Source organism: Salmo trutta, chromosome 9 (genome assembly GCF_901001165.1).
Source record: "Salmo trutta chromosome 9, fSalTru1.1, whole genome shotgun sequence".
Taxonomy (NCBI): domain Eukaryota; kingdom Metazoa; phylum Chordata; class Actinopteri; order Salmoniformes; family Salmonidae; genus Salmo; species Salmo trutta.
In genome coordinates, this window is record NC_042965.1 from 19,843,421 (window position 1) to 19,867,128 (window position 23,708).

Sequence of the window (23,708 nt, forward strand, 5' to 3'; positions counted from 1 at the left end):
AACTCAATGCGGATGTTTTCTGTAATCCATGGCTTCTGGTTGGGGTATGTACGTACAGTCACTGTGGGGACGATGTCATCAATGCACTTATTGATGAAGCCAGTGACTGATGTGGTGTACTCCTCAATGCCATCGGAAGAATCCCGGAACATATTACAGTCTGTGCTAGCAAAACAGTCCTGTAGCTTAGCATCTGCTTCATCTGACCACTTTTTTATTGACAGAGTCACTAGTGCTTCCTGCTTTAGTTTTTGCTTGTAAGCAGGAAACAGGAGGATAGAATTATGGTCAGATTTGCCAAAAGAAGGGCGAGGGAGGGCTTTGTACACGTCTCTGTGTGTGGAGTAAAGGTGGTCTAGAGTTTTTTTCCCTTTGGTTGCACATTTAACATGCTGGTAGAAATGAGGTAAAACAGATGTAAGTTTCCCTGCATTTAAGTCCCCAGCCACTAGGAGCGCGGCCTCTGGATGAGCATTTTCCTGTTTGCTTATGGTTGTATACAGCTCATTGAGTGTGGTCTTAGTGCCAGCATCAGTTTGTGATGGTAAATAGACAGCTATGAAGAACATAGATGAAAACTCTCTTGGTAAATAGTGTGGTCTACAGCTTATCATGAGATACTCTACCTCAGGCGAGCAAAACCTTGAGACTTCATTAGATTTCGTGCACCAGCTGTTGTTTACAAATATACATAGACTGCTACCCCTTGTCTTACCAGAGGCAGCTGTTCTATCCTGCTGATACAACGTAAAACCAGCCAGCTGTATGTTATTCATAACTTCATTCAGCCATGACTCGGTGAAACATAAGATATTACAGTTTTTAATGTTCCGTTGGTAGGATATACGTGATCGTAGTTCATCTATTTTATTATCCAATGATTGTACATTGGCTAATAGGACAGATGGTAAAGGCAGATTACCCACTCGCCGTCGGATTCTTACAAGGCACCTGACCTACGTCCCTGATATCTCCGTCTCTTTCTCCTGCGAATGATGGGGATGAAGGCCTTGTCGGGTGTGTGAAGTAAATCCTTTGCGGCCAGACAGAAGCCACTCCTTAGTAAAAGGCACATGACAGCCCGCTTGAAGTTTGCCAAAAGTCACCTAAAGACTCTCAGACCATGAGAAACAAGATTCTCTGGTCTGATATAGCCAAGATTGAACTCTTTGGCCTGAATGCCAAGCGTCACATCTGGAGGAAACCTGGCACAATTCCTATGGCAAAGCACGGTGGTGGCAACATCATGCTGTGGGGATGTTTTTCAGAGGCAGGGACTGGGAGACTAGTCAGGATCGAGGGAAAGATGAACGGAGCACAGAGAGAGAGATCCTTAATGAAAACCTGCTCCAGAGAGACAACGACAATGACAACAACCCTAAGCACAGAGCCAAGACAACACAGGAGTGGCTTCGGGACAAGTCTCTGAATGTCCTTGTGTGGCCCAGCCAGAGCCCGGACTTGAACCCGATTGAACATCTCTGAGAGACCTGAAAATAGCTATGCAGCAACACTCCCAATCCAACCTGGCAGAGCTTGAGAGGATCTGCAGAGAAGAATGGGAGAAACTCCCCAAATACAGGTGTGCCAAGAAGACTCGAAGGTGTAATCACTGTCAAAGGTGCTTCAACAAAGTACTTAGTAAGGGTCTTAATACTTATGTAAATTTGATATTACTGTGTACATTTTTTTCAGATAAAAATTACAAACCTGATTTTGCTTTGTCATTATAGGGTATTGTCTCGAACTGGCTCGAAGCCCATAACAAAAAGGGAGACAACATTGAGATAAGGAACAACTAAAATGTATTTAATAACTGAAGTAACCTATATACAATAATCAATGGTGTATGTAGTCAGTAGTGTAAGTGAATGGTTGTGTGCATAGATGTGATAATGAGGGGTGTTGAAAGGTGCAATAACAAACAAACAAACAAACAAACAAACAAACAAACAAACAAACAAACAAACAATACGGGCACAAAACTGCCACAACCAAAATCCAACAGTGTGTCTGCATGGAGAGAGTCTCCTCAATGAATGGGGAAGAGGTATATTTATCCAGGGACACACCTGGGTCCAGGTGTCTCCCATTTTGCTGACGACCTACCCGGCTCCACCCACCGACATCCTAATAAGGAAAACAAGAGCAAAGAGAAAGAATTCGGCAGACAGAGTGGGAGGGTCGTCACAGTATTATTTGTAGATTGATGAGGATAAAAAACGATTTAACCATTTTAGAATAAGGCCTGAATACTTTCCGAAGGCACTGTATAGTGAGTTTATACAACGGTTGTGTCTGATTCTGAATGCTGATTGGTTAAAACCGCATTCCAGCTGGTGTCTATTCCATAAGTTACCACCGGTCCAACGTTAAAATGACGTTAAAATGCCTATTTACTCTGTTCCATCTGACTGTGCAATCCAATGTCTCATCAGACCAGCCAGGCAATTTTTAAACTTGATCTCCACTATAAAAAACATACAGACATTGTATCCCATTTCCTTTAAACTAACATTTAGCTTTCAACAGCGGAGATATATTTAAACCTTGCTGTCTGTCTCTCTGACACTTGCAACATTGTTTCAATATTCAAATTCGATCTCCAGCTGTCCCATGATAATGAATGTTTTTGGAGTCGGGACGAGACAGACAGCTAGGCAGCTTTTATCAGCCAGTCGAAATGGTAATGAATCAGCTGGCATCATTTTTATGGATATATGCAAAGAAATGTCAATTGAAAAAAGGTAAAAACAAAACAAGTACAGGACTTTTAAGTCTGGAGACAATTATGACTATGTGTGCCATTCAGAAGGTGAATGGGCAAGACAAAAGATTTAAGTGCCTTTGAATGGGATATGGTAGTAGGTGAAAGGAGCACCGTTTTGTGTCAAGATCTGCAATACTGCTGGGTTTTTCATGCACAACAGTTTCCTGTATGTATCAAGAATGGTCCACCACCTAAAGGACATCCAGCCAACTTGACACAACCGTGGGAAGTATTGGAGTCAACATTGGCCAGCATCCCTGCAGTGTTGCAGTTCTTGACACAAACCGGTGTGCCTGGCACCTACTACCATACCCCGTTCAAAGGCCCTTAAATATTTTCAACACTTTGTAGAGTCAATGCCACAACAAATTGAGGTTGTTCTGAGGGCTAAAGAGGGGGCAACTCAATGTTAGGAAGGTGTTCCTAATGTTTGGTATACTCAGTGTACAATATATATGCAACTGCACAGGTCAGGTTTCCAGGTGAGATGTTGTGATATATACTACAACACGTAGCTAAAATCTGTCTCAAAGACCATAAGCTCACTGATATGGCAGTGTGAGCCCTTCTGTTTCAGCTGTTAAACTTAGTAAGCCAAGAAGAAGCCAACTTATCATTATTATGATCAAATCATTCAGTCTTTGAAGGACATAATTTCAGCCACACCACCCTGGTATGGCTTATAGAAGGGTTCCCCAACTGAATTTGGCCCGCTGGTGGTTTTAACTGGTGATGTAATGAAAATATATCCCTTTTGAAATGCTTCAGAAAAAACAAGTGATGCAACACACTAGCTTCCTATGAAAACCCCACTATGTCTATCTCTTCAGAAGGTTTTGCTTTAGGGACATACCATTTCCCCACTAAAACCATCTCATGCACACAGTATTACTCAATGACCTAGTTATTTAGAAGAGGATGAGCTGCAGTTCCCCATACTGTGACGCTGATGCAATTACTACCCTTGGTTGTTTATCTTTTCAATGAGCCATAAAGAACAAACCCTGAGCTGATGACATTGAGTCAACCAGATTTAGCCTAATAACCATTTTCTAACCTTTATTTAACTAGGCAAGTCAGTTAAGAACAAATTCTTATTTACAATGACAGCCTACTGGTGAATAGTGGGTTTACTGCCTTGGTCAGGGGTAGAATTACAGATTTCTACTTTGTCAGCTTGGGGATTCAATCCAGCAACCTTTCGGTTATTAGCCCACCGCTCTAACCACTAGGCTATCTGCCAACCCATCCATATGGACAACCTACAATTCATATGGTACCTTGATAGATATATCATGGACTGTGAAATCAACTATCAATGCATGTGCTATCAGCGGGGAACTATAGTGCAACTACAGTGCACTTTAAGGATGATTGAATGTTAAAGGATAGGCTCCACTTTCTCCAGTCCTCTATTACTGGTTCTCCTATTCACATGAAATGAAAATACAATAAGCATGAAATATCCTGTGCTTAAATGCCTTACATAAGAATGCAATTACCACATTTATGTCTCATAAATAGAAATGCTGGAGAACATATTATTTCCCTGGCCCAGTAAACCATAAAATGTGTAAAAATCAATGAACACATTTCCCCTTCAGGTATCATAACTCATTCCTCATGGATAGAGGTTCCATAATGTACCAGTATAGTGTGAAACAAAACACACATGATACATCACAACTTAGCTTTTCATCAAGGAAGTGCTTCTGCCAATATATATCCGCAACTGCAGAGGTCAGGTTTCCAGATGAGATGTTGTGGCATGTACTGCAGCACATAGTTAACTCTGTCTCAAAGACCATAAGCTCACTGATATGGCAGTGTGAGCCCTTCTGTTTCAGCTGTTAAACTTAGTAAGTCAAGAAGAAGCCAACCTATCATTATTATGATCAAATCATTCAGTCTTTGAAGGACATAATTCCAGCCACACCACCCTGGTATGGCTTATAGAAGGGTTCCCCAACTGAATTTGGCCTGCAGGTGGTTTTATTTGTCCCCCCAAGTCTTCTGGGGAAAAAAGAAAAAGAAAAATTTAAAAAAGGCATTTTTTGGTGGAATTTGTATTGTTGGACATAAGACTGTAAAACCCCCAGGAAATTAGCTCCAAGTGGTTTTAATTTAAGAAATCTGTTACCAAGTATTCCCAAGCATAACAGAGAGACGTGATTGTATGCAAATGTAAGCAAGGTTTGAAATTATTCTGTATTAGTCAAACATATCTGTTCGGGCTTCTTGCAGTCAATTTGCAGTCTACAAATGACTTGTAATTAGGTTTTCCGGCCCCCCGACCATCCTGTCATGAAAAAACGGACCGCGGCTGAATCTTTTTGATGATCCCTGGCTCATAGTATTAAAGTGTAATAGTTCAACTGGTGATGTAATGAAAATATATCCCTTTTGAAATGCTTCAGAAAAAACAAGTGATGCAACACACTAGCTTCCTATGAAAACCCCACTATGTCTATCTCTTCAGAAGGTTTTGCTTTAGGGACATACCATTTCCCCACTAAAACCATCTCATGCACACAGTATTACTCAATGACCTAGTTATTTAGAAGAGGATGAGCTGCAGTTCCCCATACTGTGACGCTGATGCAATTACTACCCTTGGTTGTTTATCTTTTCAATGAGCCATAAAGAACAAACCCTGAGCTGATGACATTGAGTCAACCAGATTTAGCCTAATAACCGGAAGAACCATGACTACTAAAAACTGAGATATTAAACATGACCCATTCTAACTTGCATCAACTTCAGTTCATATTGAATCACAAGCATTTAAGCCCTGCAATATCAGCATTAATGGCAATGTATGATTCAATATTTGTCCTAAAGATAATGGGTGAAACTACAGTGCCTTTTAGAAAGTATTCACACCCCTTGAATTTTTCCATATTTTGTTGTGTTACAGCCTGAATTTAAAATGGATTAAATTTAGCTTTTTGTCACTGGCCTACACACAATACCCCATAATGTCAAAGTGGAATTATGTTTTTGTACAGTTCAACAAATGAATTAAAAATTAAAAGCTGAAATTGAGTCAATAAATATTCAACCCCTTTGTTATGACAAGCATAAATACACTGAATAAAATTGTAAATGCAACATGCAACAATTTCAAAGATTTTACTGAGTTTCAGTTCATATTAGGAAATCAGTCCATTTAAATAAATAAATTAGGCCCTAATCTATGGATTTCACATGACTGGGAATACAGATATGCATCTGTTGGTCACAGATACCTTAACAAAATAGGTATGGGCGTGGATCAGAAAATCAGTCAGTATCTGGTGAAGCCACCTTTTGCTTCATGCAGCGCGACACATCTCGTTTGCATAGAGTTGATCAGGCTGTTGATTGTGGCCTGTGGAATGTTGTTTCACTCCTCTTCAATGACTGTGCGAAGTTGCTGGATATTGGCGGGAACTGGAACACGCTGTCGTACACGTCGATCCAGAGCATCCCAAACTTGCTCAATGGGTGACATGTCTAGTGAGTATGCAGGCCATGGAAGAACTAGGACATTTTCAGCTTTCAGGAATTGTGTACAGATCCTTGAGAAATGGGGCTGTGCATGCTGAGACATGAGGTGATGGCGGCAGATGAATGGCACATCCCTGCAGTCCGCATGCCAATTGCACACTCCCTCCAATTTTTTGACATCTGCTGCATTGTGTTTTGTGACAAAACTGCTAATTTTAGAGTGGCCTTTTATTGTACCCGGCACAAGGTGCACCTCTGTAATGATCATGCTGTTTAGTCAACTTCTTGCTATGCCACACCTGTCAGGTGGATGGATTATCTTGGCAAAGGAGAAATGCTCACTAACAAGGATGTAAACAAATTTGTGCACAACATTTTAGAGAAATTAGCTTTTTGTGCATATGGAACATTTCTGGGATCTTTTATTTCAGCTCATGAAACCAACACCTTACATGTTGCATTTATATTTTTGTTCAGTGAAAGTTCAGGAGTAAAAGATGACTTATCAAGTCACATAATAAGTTCCATGTGGACTAGTGTTTAACATTATTTTTTTTATGACTACCTCATCTCTGTACCCCCACACACACAATTATCTGTAAGGTCCCTTAGTCGAGCAATGAATTTCAAACACAGACTGAACCAGAAAGACAAGGGAGATTTGCCAATGCCCTCACTTAGAAGAGCACCTATTGGTAGATGGGTAAAAAAAAGCATACACTGAAAATCCCTTTGAGCATGGTGAAGTTATTAATTACACTTTGGATGGTGTATCAATACACCTAGTCACTACAAAGATACAGGCATCCTTCCTAACTCAGTTGCTGGAATGGAAGGAAACTGCTCAGGGATTTAACCATGAGGCCCATAGTCATCTTAAAACAGTTTGATGGCTGTGATAGGAGAAAACTGAGGATGGATCAACAACATTGTACTTGCTCCACAATACTAACTCAATTGATAGAGTGCAAAGAAGGAAGCTTGTACAGAATAAAAATATTCCAAAACATGCATCCTGTTTGCAACAAGGCACTAAATTAATACTGCAACGTTTTGTCCTGAATACAAAGTGTTATGTTTGGGGCAAATCCAATATGAAACATTACTGAGTACCACTGTCCATATTTTCAAGTATACTGGTGGCTGCATCATGTTATGGATATGCTTGTAATCATTAAGGACAGGATTTTTTTCAGGTGTAAAAAAAACAGAATGGCGCTATGCACAGGGGAAATGCTAGAGGAAAGTCTAGTTCTGTCTGCTTTCTACCAGACACTGGGAGATGAATTCACCTTTATTTCAGCAGCACAAAAACCTAAAAAGACAGGGCCAAATCTACACTGAAGTTGCTTACCAAGAAGACAGCGAATGTTCCTGAGTGGCTGAGTTACAGTTTTGACATACACTGAGTGTACAAACCATTAAGAACACCTTCCTAATATTGAGTTGCACGCCCTTTTCCCCTCAGAACAGCCTCAAATCGTTGGGGCAGGGACTCTACAAGGTGTTGAAAGCGTTCCACAGGGATTCTGGCCTTGCTGACTAAAATGTTTCCCACTTTTGGGTCAAGTTGGCTGGATGTCCTCTGGGTGGTGGACCACTCTTGATAGACACAGGAAACTGTTGAGTGTGAAAACCCCAGCAGCGTTGCAGTTCTTGACACACTCAAACCGGTGTGCCTGGCACCTACTACCATACCCCGTTCAAAGGTACTTAAATCTTTCGTCTTATACATTCACCATCTGAATAGCACACATACACAATCCATGTCTCAATTGTCTCAAGGCTTAAAAATCCTTCTTTAACTTGTCTCCTCCCCTGATTGAAGTGGATTTAACAGGTGACATAAATAAGGGATCATAGCTTTCACCTGGATTCACCTAGTCAGTCTGTGTCATAGAATGTTTTGGACACTCAGTGTAAATATACTTGAAAATCTATGGAGACCTAAAAATGGTTGTCTAGCAATGATCAAGAACCAATTTGACAGAGAATAATGGGCAAATGTTGCACAATCCAGGTGTGGAAAGCTCTTATAGATTTACCCAGAAAGACTCACAGCTGTAATCCCTGCCAAAGGTGCTTCTACAAAGTATTGACTCAGGGGTGTGAATACTTACAGTGAGGGAAAAAAGTATTTGATCCCCTGCTGATTTTGTACGTTTGCCCACTGACAAAGAAATTATCAGTCTATAATTTTAATGGTAGGTTTATTTGAAGTGAGAGACAGAATAACAACAAAAAAATCCAGAGAAACACATGTCAAAAATATTATGAATTGATTTGCATTTTATTGAGGGAAATAAGTATTTGACCCCTCTGCAAAACATGACTTAGTACTTGGTGGCAAAACCCTTGTTGGCAATCACAGAGGTCAGATGTTTCTTGTAGTTGGCCACCAAGTTTGCACACATCTCAAGAGGGATTTTGTCCCACTCCTCTTTGCAGATCTTCTCCAAGTCATTAAGGTTTCGAGGCTGACGTTTGGCAACTCGAACCTTCAGCTCCCTCCACAGATTTTCTATGGGATTAAAGTCTGGAGACTGGCTAGGCCACTCCAGGACCTTAATGTGCTTCTTCTTGAGCCACTCCTTTGTTGCCTTGGCCGTGTGTTTTGGGTCATTGTCATGCTGGAATACCCATCCACGGCAAACGTACAAAATCAGCAGGGGATCAAATACTTTTTCCCTCACTGTATGTAAATGAGACATTTCTGCATTTAATTTAAAAAAAATGTGCTAACATTTTCAAAAAACATATTTTCACTTTGTCATTATGGGGTATTGTTAATCCATTTTCAGTCAGTAACATATTTGGAGACATTCCAGTTCATGCCCGGCTCCTGAAGAGTTGGGTGTCCACAAATAATGCCCATATCGCCCTCCTCAATGTACTTCAATCAATGTAGTCAATGAAGGGAGTCGGTGTTCCTCTGGTCATCAGCCACCACAACTGGAGACTAACAACTGCATCTGAACCAAGGTCAGAGGCACCTAAAACAGAGGAACCTATTTCAGAGACAGATCTGCAAATGTGCTAACATAATATACTGCCTATTGTGTTGCAGTTCAGTGGCAAATTGCCTCATTGTTGTGTTGGTAATGCGTTGTTCAAGCAAACGTTCTAAGAGAGAGAATTTCCAACTTGGTTAACTGCCAAGAGACCATGTTCAGGGCAAAAAGCAAAGGCTAAAAATTAAAATGATGACAGTACAAAGCAGTCTATTTTGTAAGATTTGAATCATGCACACCAACATATTTTAAAAACACAGTATGCATGTGTGTGTGTGTGTGCGTCATAGATTAGATATGAGGGAAATCAGTGTGGCCTATTAGTTGAGTACCTTGACAGTTAAATTAGCTGTACTACTCCACTTGAAACCAGAGGTGCTATAGTGCGATACCGCATCAGATGCTGAGAACCCTCGTCAAGATCCACAACATACTCTCTGAAAGAAAATAATGGACAAAAAAATGTAAAATAGCAAAAGACCAGGAATATCAATAAATAACTGATACGTGAATTTTCGAATCCCAAGGATAATAATTACCAATCAATAAGCCTTGACTAATCCCCAAGGTTTGTAAGACACTGGGTTAAGAATAATTAGGCAAGGACTCAGCTTTCTGCAAAAGGTCTGTACAGTTTATTCAGAGAACGTTCTAAAGTCAAAAATTAAGACTCAGTATTTTATAATACAAACACATTCTTATCTTTAGACCACTCCCTTCTCCAACAACCAGTACTTTTCCACTCACCACAAATAACAATAAAAACTTGCCACATTCTTCAAGGCTTTCACCTCCCCTCCCCCTTTATGACCCTCTTGGTTTGAAACCTATACAATGTTTTTCTTTTACCTAAACCACAACTTCACTCAGTTTACATCCCTACTAAGGAATATAACCTCAAAGTTTTACAATCCTAACCGCTCTCCCCATATGCTAATTTTATCATCCCATTATTCCTAAACCTATCTCCCTATTCTATAATAACAGAGTGGAACAGTTAAGTCATTATTCTAACACATACAAATGATCCTAACAATGTCTGTGGAGTACGCTGGTATATTCTTGCAGACAGTAACAGTAAATAGAAAACACATATACAGTGGCTTGCGAAAGTATTCACCCCCTTGGCATTTTCCCTATTATATTGCCTTACAACCTGGAATTATAATTGATTTTTTGGGGGTTTGTATCATTTGATTTACACAACATGCCTACCACTTTGAAGATGCAAAGTATTTGTTATTGTGAAACAAACAAGAAATATGACCAAAAAAAAACCAGAAAACTTGAGCGTGCATAAAGTCAATACTTTGTAGCAATTACAGCTGCAAGTCTCTTGGGGTATGTCTTTATAAGCTAGCCACTGGGATATTTGCCCATTCTTCAAGGCAAAATTGCATCAGCTCCTTCAAGTTGGATGGGTTCCACTGGTGTACAGCAATCTTTAAGTCATACCACAGATTCTCAATTGAATTGAGGTCTGGGCTTTAACTAGGTTATTCCAAGACATTTAAACGTTTCCCCTTGAATCACTCGCATGTTGCTTTAGCAGTATGTTTAGGGCCATTGTCCTGCTAGAAGGTGAACCTCCGTCCCAATCTCAAATCTCTGGAAGACAAACAGGTTTCCCTCAAGAATTTCCCTGTATTTAGCACCTTCCATCATTCCTTCAATTCTGACCAATTTCCCAGACCCTGCCGATGAAAAACATCCCCACAGCATGATGCTGCCACCACCATACTTCATTGTGTGGATGCTGTTCTCAGGGTGATGAGAGGTGTTGGGTTTGCACCAGACATAGCATTTTCCTTGATGGCCAAAAAGCTACTTTAGTCTCATCTAACCAGAGTACCTTCTTCCATATGTTTAGGGAGTCTCCCACATGCCTTTTGGCGAACACCAAACGTGTTGGATTTTTTTATTTTTTATTTAAGCAATGGCTTTTTTCTGGCCACTCTTCCGTAAAGCCCAGCTCTGTAGAGTGTACGGCTTAAAGTGGTCCTATGGACAGATACTCCAATCTCCGCTGTGGAGCTTTGCAGCTCCTTCAGGGTTATCTTTGGTCTCTTTGTTGCCTCTCTGATTAATGCCCTCCTTACCTGGTCTGTGAGTTTTGGTGGCAGCCCTCTCTTGATAGGTTTGTTGTGGTACCATATTCTTTACATTTTTAAAAAATGGATTTAAATGGTGCTCCGTGGGATGTTCAAAGTTTCAGATATTTTTTTTTATAACCCAACACTGATCTGTACTTCTCCACAACCTTGTCCCTGACCTGTATCAACTTTTTCAGAACTTTTGAGTTCTGAAGGTAATTGGTTGTACCAGATCTTATTTAGGGGCTCCATAGCAAAGGGGGTGAATACATATGCATGCACCACTTCAGTGTTTTTTTTGGTTGAAACAAGTAATTTTTTTCATTTCACTTCACCAATTGACTACTTTGTGTATGTCCAGTACATGAAATCCAAATAAAAATCTATTTAAATTACAGGTTGTAATGCAACAAAATAGGAAAAACGCCAAGGGGATGAATACTTTTGCAAGGCACTGTATACAGACGTATGCTGCCACCTACTGGATATACAGAATACGGCATAAATAACATCCAAATCCTGACTTTATTCTTGAATCCTGATACTTCATCATCAAAATGAGATAGTAGTAAGCCTTTCCAACTAAAAATGGAGCTGCTCTCATGAAGCTGTAGCACCCATCAATCAGTCCAATGATCATATGTGATACTGTACCTCTGGTCGTCTGTCTCAGGTTCCACCAAGATGTTATCCTGTCTCGCCCTCACACGCAGGAACACAAAGGAGTCCAGACAGGGCTCTGGCACTGGGTACACATCATTACACATGGGAGTCAATCATGTGGCAAGTGAATACAATGCTTCCATCCATGCACATTAAACATTATGCCACTGATATTTTTTTACAAGCAGCCCATCAGAATATTGTTTATAGTAAATAATACCTTGCCAGGCCTCACCTGCTTTTAGCATATCCACTGTCTGTAGATTTGGGGGCATGTGTTTCAGAGCTACAGCCTTCAGATAGGTCTCTGTGTTGGCCAGATATCTGAATGGAAGAGATGGAACACAGCACATACGATGATAATAACAATGGAAGTAAATAAGACATTCAAACAACGCACAGACTTTCGTCCAGCTACAGTCATTATAATCGCAAACGGCAACGTCACCAAAACACTCACTCTTTGGCAAAGGCAAACTCCTCTGGAGACAGAAACGAAGTATCTCCCTCCACTCGAGATTTCTCTTTCTCCAGGACATGAGGGAAAAACTTCTCAATCTACATAGGTAACAAAGGACCAGAGAGAACGGTGTCAGTCTGAGCGTTGATTTATAGTCCCTCTCATAAGAACATCATCCAACACCATGCTGGGATGTGTTACCTTTTGGAGGCGAGAGCGGAGGTAGCTGCTGAGGACATAGCGAATCCTGTCAATCTCCATGCGGTGGACACTGGCTTTCATATCACCCTTCCTAACCCGCTGTAGATTGGCCTCCTGTCAACAGAATCACACAAGGTAGTAGTCCTGTTATTATTAGTGGAACCTTCATGCTCACAGGGACACAGCTGCTGCACCCCTCAGTTACGGAAGGCACCCCATTACCATGTGAGTCAGCTGCTCCATCACACACTCCACCCTCTCTGACTTGTTCTCCAGAAGCTCAGGAGAGAACTTCTCATTCAGCCAAGCCTGGGGAAAGAGGAGCGAGCACACACACACACACACACACACACACACACACACACACACACACACACACACACTTTATAAAAATAAAATAGCAGCAGTGACAGGATCTGTGCATTGTAAAACATGTGTGTCTGGCTACAGTATAGTGAACATTGCTAGCTAGCTAGTTAGTTATCTACCTCTTCCAGGTTCCCAATCAGTTCCGATGGAGTCATCACATCTTCTTGGCCGTCATCTCCTCCGCTCATGTAGCTGGCATCATGATCATCAGATATCGCATTAGACATGATTGCTCTTCAGCGGACTTGCTTAGTCTACAATAATTATTCGGCTGACCAGAAAACGTTGGTACTCTGCTGAACTACGCAGAATGTTGACATTCTACATTATAGCTACAAATAACAACACTGTAAAGCTCGATTTCGACAACACAACACAGAAACACACACTTCCGGTTAAAGTTCGCGCCAACTGAATGCAATACGTGAAGGCGTCGGAGACATTCAAACGTGCGCAACAAACGCGCAGTGTTTGGTTTACGCCTACAGTAACTACAATACAAGTATTATTTGCAAAACTATGTTTATTTCAGCTCAGGCATTGCCCTGAGCTAGGGACATTTATGAAATATTTAATTTAATGAGCAGTAGTTTACTTTCCATGGATCAAGTGCTATGTCCCATTTCTCAAACATTTATCATGGAGCATGTTTATTTGAAGTTTAATTTGGCTCATAATTAATTAAAATATTGTAGAAAAAAACACCATGGTTACTTACCAAAGAATGCAGGCTAGGATGAGACAGGAATTATTTTAGATTTTATTCAGAAATAGAAAAATAAATCTGTTGTTTCATATATTATATCAATGTAAAATGATTGGATCATACCATAAAAACACATGTGCATAGCAGTAAACCTCAAGGTTATTGTTACAAATATAGAAAGTATAGTCCTTTTTATCAGTGCAATTCTGTCAGTTGCCATGGAGGGGAGCACATCTCAGCATAACAATCACAACAATGTTTCTCTGTTGATCACTCACATAGAATGCATCGGTGTTCGAGGCAAGTTTTGAAAATGTCTAGAACAAAGCAGGTACTGTCATTATCTCTGTTTGACTTGTCACATTGTCAATAGGCCTTGAGTCTGAGAGTGAGGATGGGCTATCAGAGCCTGGTGTGAGGATAATGCACACCAGTGATGCTGTATCCAGTATGGGGATTACACATAGGAATGTGAAAGGGATAGGAGTAGAGAGCAGGCTCATAAGAGGAAGTATGGGTGTGTCCCGTTGGGACATGGCGGTACATAGGGCTGGTCTGGGGCTGGGACAGTCTGACGTGGGTAGGTATAAAGAGAGGGTGTACAGGTGGCTTCTGCCCAGAGTCTCCCCTTGTCCTGTCATAGGCTGGGATGAGGTAGGACACTGGGATGCTGGCATTAGGGTGGAACACAGGCTGTTGAGTTGGAAGTGGCTTGGGCAACACTGTCCTGGACTTCTCCTTTTTCTCCGTCTGATAATGTCGAGGGACCATCTGTAGTTTCTTCTTATAGATCAGACGGTCATCATGCAACATGGGCCTATTTGGGTTCTGATGGAATGTGTAACCTGGTCGAAAGGGTATAGGCCGCAAAGACTCCATAGACTTGGGATAAACCTTGGTGAAACTGGAGGTAGATGGAACCAAGCAAGATCTAACAGTATATGTGCAAGACGTTGGTGGGGGTATTTGGTGAGCTGAATGTCTGTTACTCCCATTGCAGACAGGGCTCCATACAGAGTTTTTACTTCGACCTTCGATAGAGACAGTTTCAACTGGTAGGGGGCTGACCTGAGGGAAATCTCTTTGTCCTCCAGGGAAGCCAACATATTCCTTGACATCAGGGCTGCAGGTCCGAGGCTTGTGGACCCCACTGTGGGCAGATATAGGGTTGCTGGAAAAATGAAGGGGTACTTCTGGTTTTGGTACTGGGGGCCTGTCTTCAGTTAGTGCTGGACAGTCCTCAGAAGAGATGGAGTAGGGGGACGGGCTACGGGAGGAGGAGGAGGACGGAGGGAGAGGAGAGCCCTCAGAGGTAGTGCGTGTCCGGCTGGGAAGGAGCAGCCCTGGGGACTGGGAGCAGTGGATCACAGAGGGCCTGCCCTTACGGTCCTCCTGTCTGGCACTCTGGGAGTCCTGGGACTCGCTCAGGCTGGCCTGGGCCATACGCTTCTTCTTCTCCAGAGGAGAGATGATATCTGCAGCAGCAGACTGGAGCTGACTTCCTCTCCAGGTGCATGAGGAAGGGCCCTGGGCTGGGCGGGATAGGGTGCATGCTGAGGAAGAGAGGTCGTCACACACGGTAGTCTCACTGATTGGTGGAGGATGGTCTGGGTGGAGGCTTTCAGATGGAGTAGTCCATGGAGACAATGGAGTAGAATGTGCCTGGCCCTGTAACAAGACAACATATAGAGGTAATTTCCACTCATACAGGTGGGGTACATAGGCAGGAGTAATAGAGAACAGGAAGTGACTTTGTTATGACAATGGCCATTAACAGGTAAAAGGTGAGGTACCTCAGAGTCTGTCTCCTTTTCCAGATGGGGCCTCTTCCTCTTGCCCTCAGACTTGCTCCCCTTGCCGTCTGGACTCCTCTTATACTGTTTGCGCGGTTTGCTTGGAGGCAGAGGTTTGTCCTCCTCCCCCCTCAACTGTCTCTCAAAGGGTAAAACAAGCCTGTATTTAACACAAACAGACACCATGAAAACAGGTAGAGATGGAGTGATTTGACTGGCAGGTTAACGGAAGCAAAGCAGTATCTGTCCTCACCTCTCATAGTGTCTGCGGGTGCAGGTAGCAGCGCTGGTGCTGCCTGGGCTGCCGCCCAGCTCATCATACACATTCTTCCACAGACGCCGCGATGTCACCTGTTGGATCATACACCATAGTGAGCAAACATGCACCTTTAAGACGCTCATCCAGAATCACTATTCCTATATTTGACGTACAGTATAAGACAATGTTTAATCTGTTTTTTGGAACTAATTAAGAATATATGGAGGGAGCTTAAATGAATGGCCCATTACTAAAATAGAGAACAAGGTCCTATTGGCCAAGCTCCTGTGAAATCTGACTCAAGTGGCATTTCAGAGAAACCCTTCCTCTCTCAGCGCATTGGGCGTGTACACATGCCACAGAGTGGAAACTTCATTCAGCCAAAGAGAACAAAGCAGTAGAACAGTAGGCTACATGGCCAGGCTTAATGTGGTAGGAACAATCATGTTAACATCCTGTCAACTAAAGCTAATGTGCCACACAAGATGCTAAGCTGCGTGGTCTCTTTGACAACATAACAAATATATACAGTGAGAGTAGCTGCCACTGCCATCTCTGTATGTAAGATCAACAATCAGGTCTAGTGTAAAAAAAAACCAGCAACAACCTATGTCTGGTGAACATATTGAATGATTCTGTACTATATATGGGTGTACTCACAGAGTCGTAACCGCTAAGCTTCTCAACAGCTTTGTAGATTTTCCACAGGTTAACTGCAAGTAGAAACCATATGCATTTGAACTCCATGGGGACATTGCACAATGATATAATTAATATTGTTCGCTATGAAGCTACAGTATGATGAAATCGTCTTAACACATGCATTTACTTCAAACTACGCTCGAGATTGAGGTGCTCTGAAGAGCAGAGGAAATGAATCTATATAATAATGCATGCAGATAGAGATTGGGTGATAAAGCTATGGCTATATGCTTTGAACATGGCCTCACTCTGCTTAAAGCCCAGGTGTGGTATCCTCTCGATGGGTGTGCCGCGGTCCTTCATGAAACAGTGCAAACCTGCTATGAAGGACCTCTCCTCTGTCTCCATTGGGCTAGAACTGGGCCTCTCCTCACAGTCACTGGCCGAGTCTGAAATCTCCATCGCTGCAGAATTCTACGGTAGAGACCACCAGATCGACAAAAGAGGGAGAGAAATTATAGAAATGTAAATCCAATTCCAGGAATGCATACTATTACTTTACATGTAAGTCTTCAAAACAGAACTCCAATGAGCAAATAAACCAATCTTACAACAGGAAATCATTTTTTTGTTGTTGATTGCAACAAAGTCTCAGTCTTTTCTCAGACTACTTGTCCTTTCTTGGACAACTAGAATTTGAGTTGGCTTTTACCACCTCTTTCAATAAGTAACCATACATCCTGTACAAAAGGGAAACCAACAGACATGGTCTAGACCTGGTAATAATAAATATATTTTTGTTTTACACAGTATGAAAGGCCTCTTTCCCCCACAAAGCCTTTACTCACAAGCCCTTTGTTATACATTTATTTTCCACTGACATGAAAGTGAATGGGATGAACGTAATTTTGAAATGACAACGACTGAGTAGTGTAGGAAGTAGTTCACATGATTAGAATCTGTTCCATGCAAAAAAAGTGAGGTAAAAAAATTGTTTGCAATTATCAGTAGTGCCATTGGTGCAGCATAGAGTTGTTTTCAGAGGCATATTTCAGGAATTGATTATTATGAACTCTGTTTAAGCTTTGTGTAAGCAAACACTAACGAGTAGAAAAGTCACAACATGCGGTGGATACCAAATGAGAAATGAAACAGTAGAGGCAAGCAGAAATTAACCCCAGCGCTCACCAATAAATGTCCTCAAATTCACTGCTCGTCAAGATGAGAAGTGTCTATGATACTTTAAACTGATCAAACTGACACTTACTAACATAACAAAAGTATAGGAAGCTGAAATTCACAAAACTGCTGATACCGTATCATAATTTGTACTATAAATATTGTAAAAAAATATAATTTTTGGCAACAGTCCAAATTCTGAAAGGGAAAATATCGGTTTTGTGCAACAGAATACAGGTTCAATTTGCACAGGGTTATGGACTGATAGTGTAGAGGTTTGATCTTTTTTATTGCATTTACATCAAATGAGAGTAGAAAATGAAAACATATGTTAAATACAATATCCCAGTCTGAATCACCAAATACAGAGACTATTTTGTTTCGGTGGTGTATGCTGCACTGTAGGCAAAAGTCAACCAGAGTTTCATATTGAATCAGGTTCCTATCTGTGGTTACTGGTTCCGAGAAGCGGGACCCAGTGGTGAGTCATAGTGAAGATGTAGGCCCCTATTTGGGATAGCACTGACTGACTCACAGCTCTATACAGCTGTCCCATAGACACAGTTCCCAGCTACAACAGCCCATCTTTCATCCATGAGCCTCCACCAACACCATGCAATGCTCTCTCACTTTCTTCTTCCTGCCTTGACTGGTCAGCTGCAACTCTTTCTCTTGCTATGGATAGATGAGTTACGTTGCGTTTTAGGTTATTTTCAACAAAATATATATTTTTAAATGGTTAAGTACTTTACAGAGTTGTAGAATAATTGTTAATGACATACACAGCCATCTTCACATCTAATCTGTTAGTCAATGAGTTACAATGCAAATTTTATAAGAACAAAGACAAAGCATTTATGACTGGAATATGGATTAGTCATATAGGGCAATACATTCCAGAAAATATTCAATATTATTTTTCTAAAACCGTAATGCATTAGTTGCACATGACTATTGAACAGGTTTACAGTAAGTATTATAAGATAAGCAAGCCAGTTGTTAATTTATATGTATACTATATTGAATAAATGCATTCTATTCATGGCTGGACCACAAAACAGAGAGATGTCAGTCAGCTCCATGTGACATTGGTTTCATACAGGAAACAACTGCAGTCCGAGTCATAAAGCCCAGCATAAAATATACATCACAGTAAACCACACACTAAAATAAGCATGAATACAGCTGTGAAAGACTTCAGTAAACAGCCTCTACATTTCCCCCACATTCACATTTTGGAAAAGGGCGTAGGAGATGTTGATGTCTTGTTGACACATTGGCTAACTATGATAGATGCCAGGTTGATGCTATCAACAGGCCACTTGTCACCACAGAAACCACAGTCTTTCATCTCAGATCAGTGTCTTGGAAATTTGATGCTTCTCTGCTCTAACTTTTATTTTCAAATCTTCAATTACCAGAACTGTGTCTGAGTGGAACTCCTGCAGTTTCTGTATGTGTAGATAGACAGTGCAATTACAGGGAAATGTGTACGTATATTCTTTCACACTCCATGAGACACCACCCACTTAACTCCCACATAAAATAATCACCTTCCTCCTATTACTCATTTGTGAATAAGCTGAAACGTTCAGATTTGTGATATTGCAACATGACACTTAGCAATATTATTTCCTATGATGATGACAAAACAAAATTGTGAATTTATGCCACAATGAACATATGCAAACCATAAACATAAAATACACTCATCAATAACAAACACTCAACTTTCAGTAGCCTCTGTATTTCACATCCCATTTTTTATTTGTAAAAATCATTCCCTTTAGATATATTTGTGTTTTCAAATTGTATGGCCACACATGAATTCAGACATATCAGAGAAGACATGCATGTGACTTCAGGTGACATGTGGTTTTGTTATTTTACAACTTCTGTAAAGAAGAAAACACAATTTTTCTGAGAGAATTCACCCCTTTACATAAGCCTAATATTTGCTATGCTTATTTGATGTTTGAAGAAATAGAGAACTGAAAGCAGTGGGGAAATTAAACACAAACAAGAGATGAAGGATGTGAGCATACTGAAAGTGTCTCAAGCTGCCTGGAGTCCTTATGAGTGATAAATGACATTGTCCCGTCTCACCTGGTTCAGTGTCCCGTCCACACCTCTGCCCTCCTCCCTGACTGGTCTCTTACTGGTGTCTCGCTCCCCTTCAGGATCTAATACTGCCACAGAACACAGGGGGAAAAAACAGTCACCACTATGCGAGAGCACACACCCTCCACTCCATACAGGGCATGCGTTAACTGAAAGCAAAGAATGGTGTATGTCCCATATTCATTATCAGGCAGACCAGGTGATCCAGAACAAGACACAATAAAACCCTACCTATGTGAAAGGCTGATTCTTTAGTTCCCCTATGGTTGCATTTCCAGTCCTGTGCCAGCAGCAAGAGTACACTTGTGATCTATCACTGAATATTTCGTAAACTAACACACACTCCAGTACCGACAAAAGAAAATGCAGTTCTAATATAAAACCACATGGTTACAAAACCACTTCCTGCTTATGAGTCTAACCGCAGTTATGTGGTACCCTTCCTGATATGAAAGCATTACAACATGAATGAAAATGAGAAATGTAATGTAAAAGGCAGACAGTTTTATTTGATTTTCATTTGCATGTGTTGGTGAATAAATTTAAACAAATGATCATTCACCAAACCCAAGACCAAACCCCTACATAATTTTTAGGTACAACATGTCTTTGTTAGCTGCCAGAGAAAAACCTTACTACTGATCCAAATGTATAAGACATAAAAAGGTTGAAAGAGAATCGGTCCATGTTCCATCCTGACAACTGTCAAACGTATTTGTCATTGTCCATGAACTGTGAACAACCACATTCTTATCTCTTCCTCACCCAATATATGCTTCTCTTTCGAGATCAGCCATTTCCTGAGCTGTGGTTTACAGCATGAATCATGCTTTCTATAGAACTTCTCTATTTCATCTGACCAAAGTACAAAATTGAACAATGTATGAAGGACTTTTTTAAAGAAAAAGATATGTAATTGAGGTACTTCCAATGAATCACAAGTATTTTTATATCTCATACAAATTCATCTACAGTTTAAAGTAACCTGCTTAAGTCTTGATAAATTGCAATTGACCATATCTGAGTTATATTCCAGTGTTATCAGCTCATATGTTCTTTCATTACTTACTTTTCCCAAACCAGTAATTAGGAATGCTCCTAATATTTCTATATTGCTTGAATAAGGCATTTCAAATATTTCTGCTTAGTGCTTTTAAACGAAAAAGTTAATTTAGTATACAAATTATTACATTTGCATAAACTTCCCTTGTCATGTATGAACGTACGTACATGCATGCATGTAATTTATGTCTCTATTTAAAAAAAAACTTTGTCAGTTAACTTGCATCCTTACAATAGCCTACCTGCCCCAGGTAATGTAGCCTACTGTAAGCGCAATTTCACAACCTCCCATCACATTTTATTTCGTATTATTAAAATTTGAATGTGTGATCGACGTTACAGAAAAACAATAGGCTGATTGCAAATGTTATTAAACAGCGCCACAATTTCCAGCCTACATCATCATTATAACTACGTGTATTTGCCAAAACATTTAGATTCTTCTCCAACTAAAACAATGAAAGCTGATGGTACTTAACGTTAAAAAAAAGACTTACTCATCGCAAAACAACACGTTGAATCCCGAAGATCGTTTACTTTGTTTCAGCACAACCTTATTCAAGAAGCGCCTCTAATTCAGCACACATCGAAATAAAACGTCTTCAGTGGATTATCATTGGTTCGTCATGTCTCGGGGGACAGCAAGTGAGTCTGGGAGTTTGAGTTTTTGACAGCAGCGTTCTGAACACCCAATAGCAGGCTCAAGTTACATTGAAGCACAGTTTTAATTATTGTTTACTCTCATGTAGCCTTTCTCAAATTGATTACCTGAGGCAATTTTTTATGAGTTTTACTAGACTAGTCTACACAGACGAAAAAACAAAAACAGATTATATATTTGATCATTATAGAAGTGCACATGTTGACCTAATAGCAATAAAAACATTTTGTCTAGATAGTCAATGAAATGAGCTAAGATTAGGCCTACATATAAACCTAAACAAAATCTGACGTTCTGATCTTTTCAACAAAACTGTCTCTACCACACTGAAATTTGCATTTCACCCATGGGAATGGTTTGCAGAATCATAATTTATCTATGCATAAACTTAGGAGGTATTCAACAAAAACCAAGCAAATCAAATACAGCTGTCAATATTGGTGTAGTATAGTATTTATCCAGCTTTGCTCTAGAGACGTTTCAAATCTCAGTGAAATGCATAGGCCGTAGTCTTCCACTTGTTGCAGATAGAGTATGACATTTGGATATATGTTTAACCTTTAAATGTCAAAATAACAAACCTATCAGTTGGCTGGCCGGATCTCACAGGGAGTTTTTGAGACAAAACACTTGTTTCACTGCTGTTTGAAATAAGGATTTGTGAAAAAGAATTACCTTGATTCAACCCGCTACATTAATTCTTCCATTTTATATACTAATGACTTGGGCAGGTGCTGAGTGCTCTCACAGAACTTACCTTTTGTCACATCAAATGGTTAAGTAATATGTAATAACTGTATTACTATTGTTACTGGTTCGTGCAATTGTGATATTGATGTCAGTTGATAAAATATTTAATTTGACTCACAATTTACTTTTATTAAGCTGATGAAAACATGGACATTTTTTATACACAAAATACATTGTGTACAAATCATTAGGAACACCTGCTCTTTCCATGACATAGACTGACCAGGTGAATCCAGGTGAAAGCTTTGATCCCTTACTGATGTCACTTGTTAAATCCACTTCAAAAAGTGTAGATGAAGGGGAGCAGACAGGTTAAAGAAGGATTTTTAAGCCTTGACAATTGACACATGGTTTTTGTATGTGTGCCATTCAGATGGTGAATGGCAAGACAATGCATTTAAGTGCCTTTGAACAGGGTATGGTAGTAGGTGACAGGCACACCGGTTTGAGTGTGTCAAGAACTGCAAGCTGCTAGGTTTTTCACAATCAACAGTTTCCTGTATGTATCAAGAATGGTCCACCACCCAAAGGACATCCAGCCAACTAGACAATTGTGGGTATCATTGGAGTCAACATGGGCCAGCATCCTTGTGGAATGCTTTCAACACCTTGTAGAGTCCATGCCCTGACAAATTGAGGCTGTTCTGAGGGCAAAAGGGGGTGCAACTCAATATTAAGAAGGTGTTCCTAATGTTTTGTACACAGTGTATATACAGTTGAAGTCGGAAGTTTACATACACTTAGGTTGGAGTCATTAAAACTCGTTTTTCAACCACTCCACAAATTTCTTGTTAACAAACTATAGTTTTGGCAAGTCGGCTAGGACATCTACTTTGTGCGTGACACAAGTAATTTTTCCAACAATTGTTTACAGACAGATTATTTCATTTATAATTCACTGTATCACAATTCTAGTGGGTCAGAAGTGTACATACACTAATTTGACTCTGCCTTTAAACAGCTTGGAAAATTCCAGAAAATTATGTCATGGCTTTAGAAGCTTCTGATAAGTTAATTTACATAATTTGAGTCAATTGGAGGTGGACCTGTGGATGTATTTCAAGGCCTACCTTAAAACTCATTGCCTCTTTGCTTCACATCATGGGAAAATCAAAAGAAATCAGCCAAGACCTCAGAAAAAAATTGTAGACCTCCACAAGTCTGGTTCATCCTTGGGAGCAATTTCCAAATGCCTGAAGGTACCACGTTCATCTGTACAAACAATAGTACGCAAGTATTAACACCATGGGACCACGCAGCCGTCATACCACTCAGGAAGGAGACGCGTTCTGTCTCCTAGAGATGAACGTGCTTTGGTGCGAAAAGTACAAATCAATCCCAGAACAACAGCAAATTACTTTGTGAAGATGCTGGAGGAAACATGTACAAAAGTATCTATAGCCACTGTAAAACTAGTCCTATATCGACATAACCTGAAAGGCCGCTCAGCAAGGAAGAAGCCACTGGTCCAAAACCACC

The 23,708-nt window shown here is 40.5% G+C and overlaps 2 protein-coding genes across 4 annotated transcripts; both read right to left on the minus strand.

Annotated features, from left to right (window-relative positions):
- Positions 1–8,990: 8,990 nt before the first annotated feature.
- LOC115200132 (DNA replication complex GINS protein SLD5) lies at positions 8,991–13,456 on the minus strand. Of its 2 annotated transcripts, none has more exons than XM_029762902.1 (8): positions 13,176–13,456; positions 12,910–12,996; positions 12,688–12,801; positions 12,487–12,584; positions 12,262–12,350; positions 12,018–12,108; positions 9,603–9,707; positions 8,991–9,252 (listed from the first exon to the last, which is right to left on the minus strand). In XM_029762902.1, exons 1-7 carry the CDS (start codon positions 13,281–13,283, stop codon positions 9,611–9,613), a joined length of 684 nt encoding a protein of 227 aa, XP_029618762.1. In that variant the 5' UTR covers positions 13,284–13,456; the 3' UTR covers positions 8,991–9,252; positions 9,603–9,610. The 2 variants fall into 2 exon arrangements, with proteins under 2 accessions (XP_029618762.1, XP_029618761.1); XM_029762901.1 differs by having other exon boundaries at positions 12,247–12,350.
- Positions 13,457–13,803: 347 nt separating this feature from the next.
- LOC115200133 (AT-rich interactive domain-containing protein 5A) lies at positions 13,804–21,434 on the minus strand. Of its 2 annotated transcripts, none has more exons than XM_029762905.1 (7): positions 21,316–21,434; positions 19,742–19,824; positions 16,765–16,930; positions 16,475–16,527; positions 15,809–15,906; positions 15,556–15,694; positions 13,804–15,430 (listed from the first exon to the last, which is right to left on the minus strand). In XM_029762905.1, the coding sequence occupies exons 1-7, from the start codon at positions 21,317–21,319 to the stop codon at positions 14,165–14,167; spliced, it is 1,809 nt and encodes a 602-aa protein (XP_029618765.1). In that variant the 5' UTR covers positions 21,320–21,434; the 3' UTR covers positions 13,804–14,164. The 2 variants fall into 2 exon arrangements, with proteins under 2 accessions (XP_029618765.1, XP_029618764.1); XM_029762904.1 differs by having other exon boundaries at positions 15,556–15,715.
- Positions 21,435–23,708: the final 2,274 nt, after the last annotated feature.

Excerpts from the sequence above, each read along its gene's own strand:
- LOC115200133 (XM_029762904.1), bottom strand. Across the intron at positions 16,931-19,741 it reads TGGACGGGACACTGAACCAG|AATTCTGCAGCGATGGAGAT; the intron begins GTGAGACGGGAC and ends TCTCTACCGTAG. Across the intron at positions 15,716-15,808 it reads ACCCGCAGACACTATGAGAG|GCTTGTTTTACCCTTTGAGA; the intron begins GTGAGGACAGAT and ends TGTTAAATACAG.
- LOC115200132 (XM_029762901.1), bottom strand. The coding sequence starts at position 13,283 with ATGTCTAATGCGATATCTGATGATCATGATGCCAGCTACATGAGCGGA. Across the intron at positions 12,802-12,909 it reads TGGAGCAGCTGACTCACATG|GAGGCCAATCTACAGCGGGT; the intron begins GTAATGGGGTGC and ends TTCTGTTGACAG. Across the intron at positions 9,708-12,017 it reads CCTGAGACAGACGACCAGAG|AGAGTATGTTGTGGATCTTG; the intron begins GTACAGTATCAC and ends ATTTTCTTTCAG.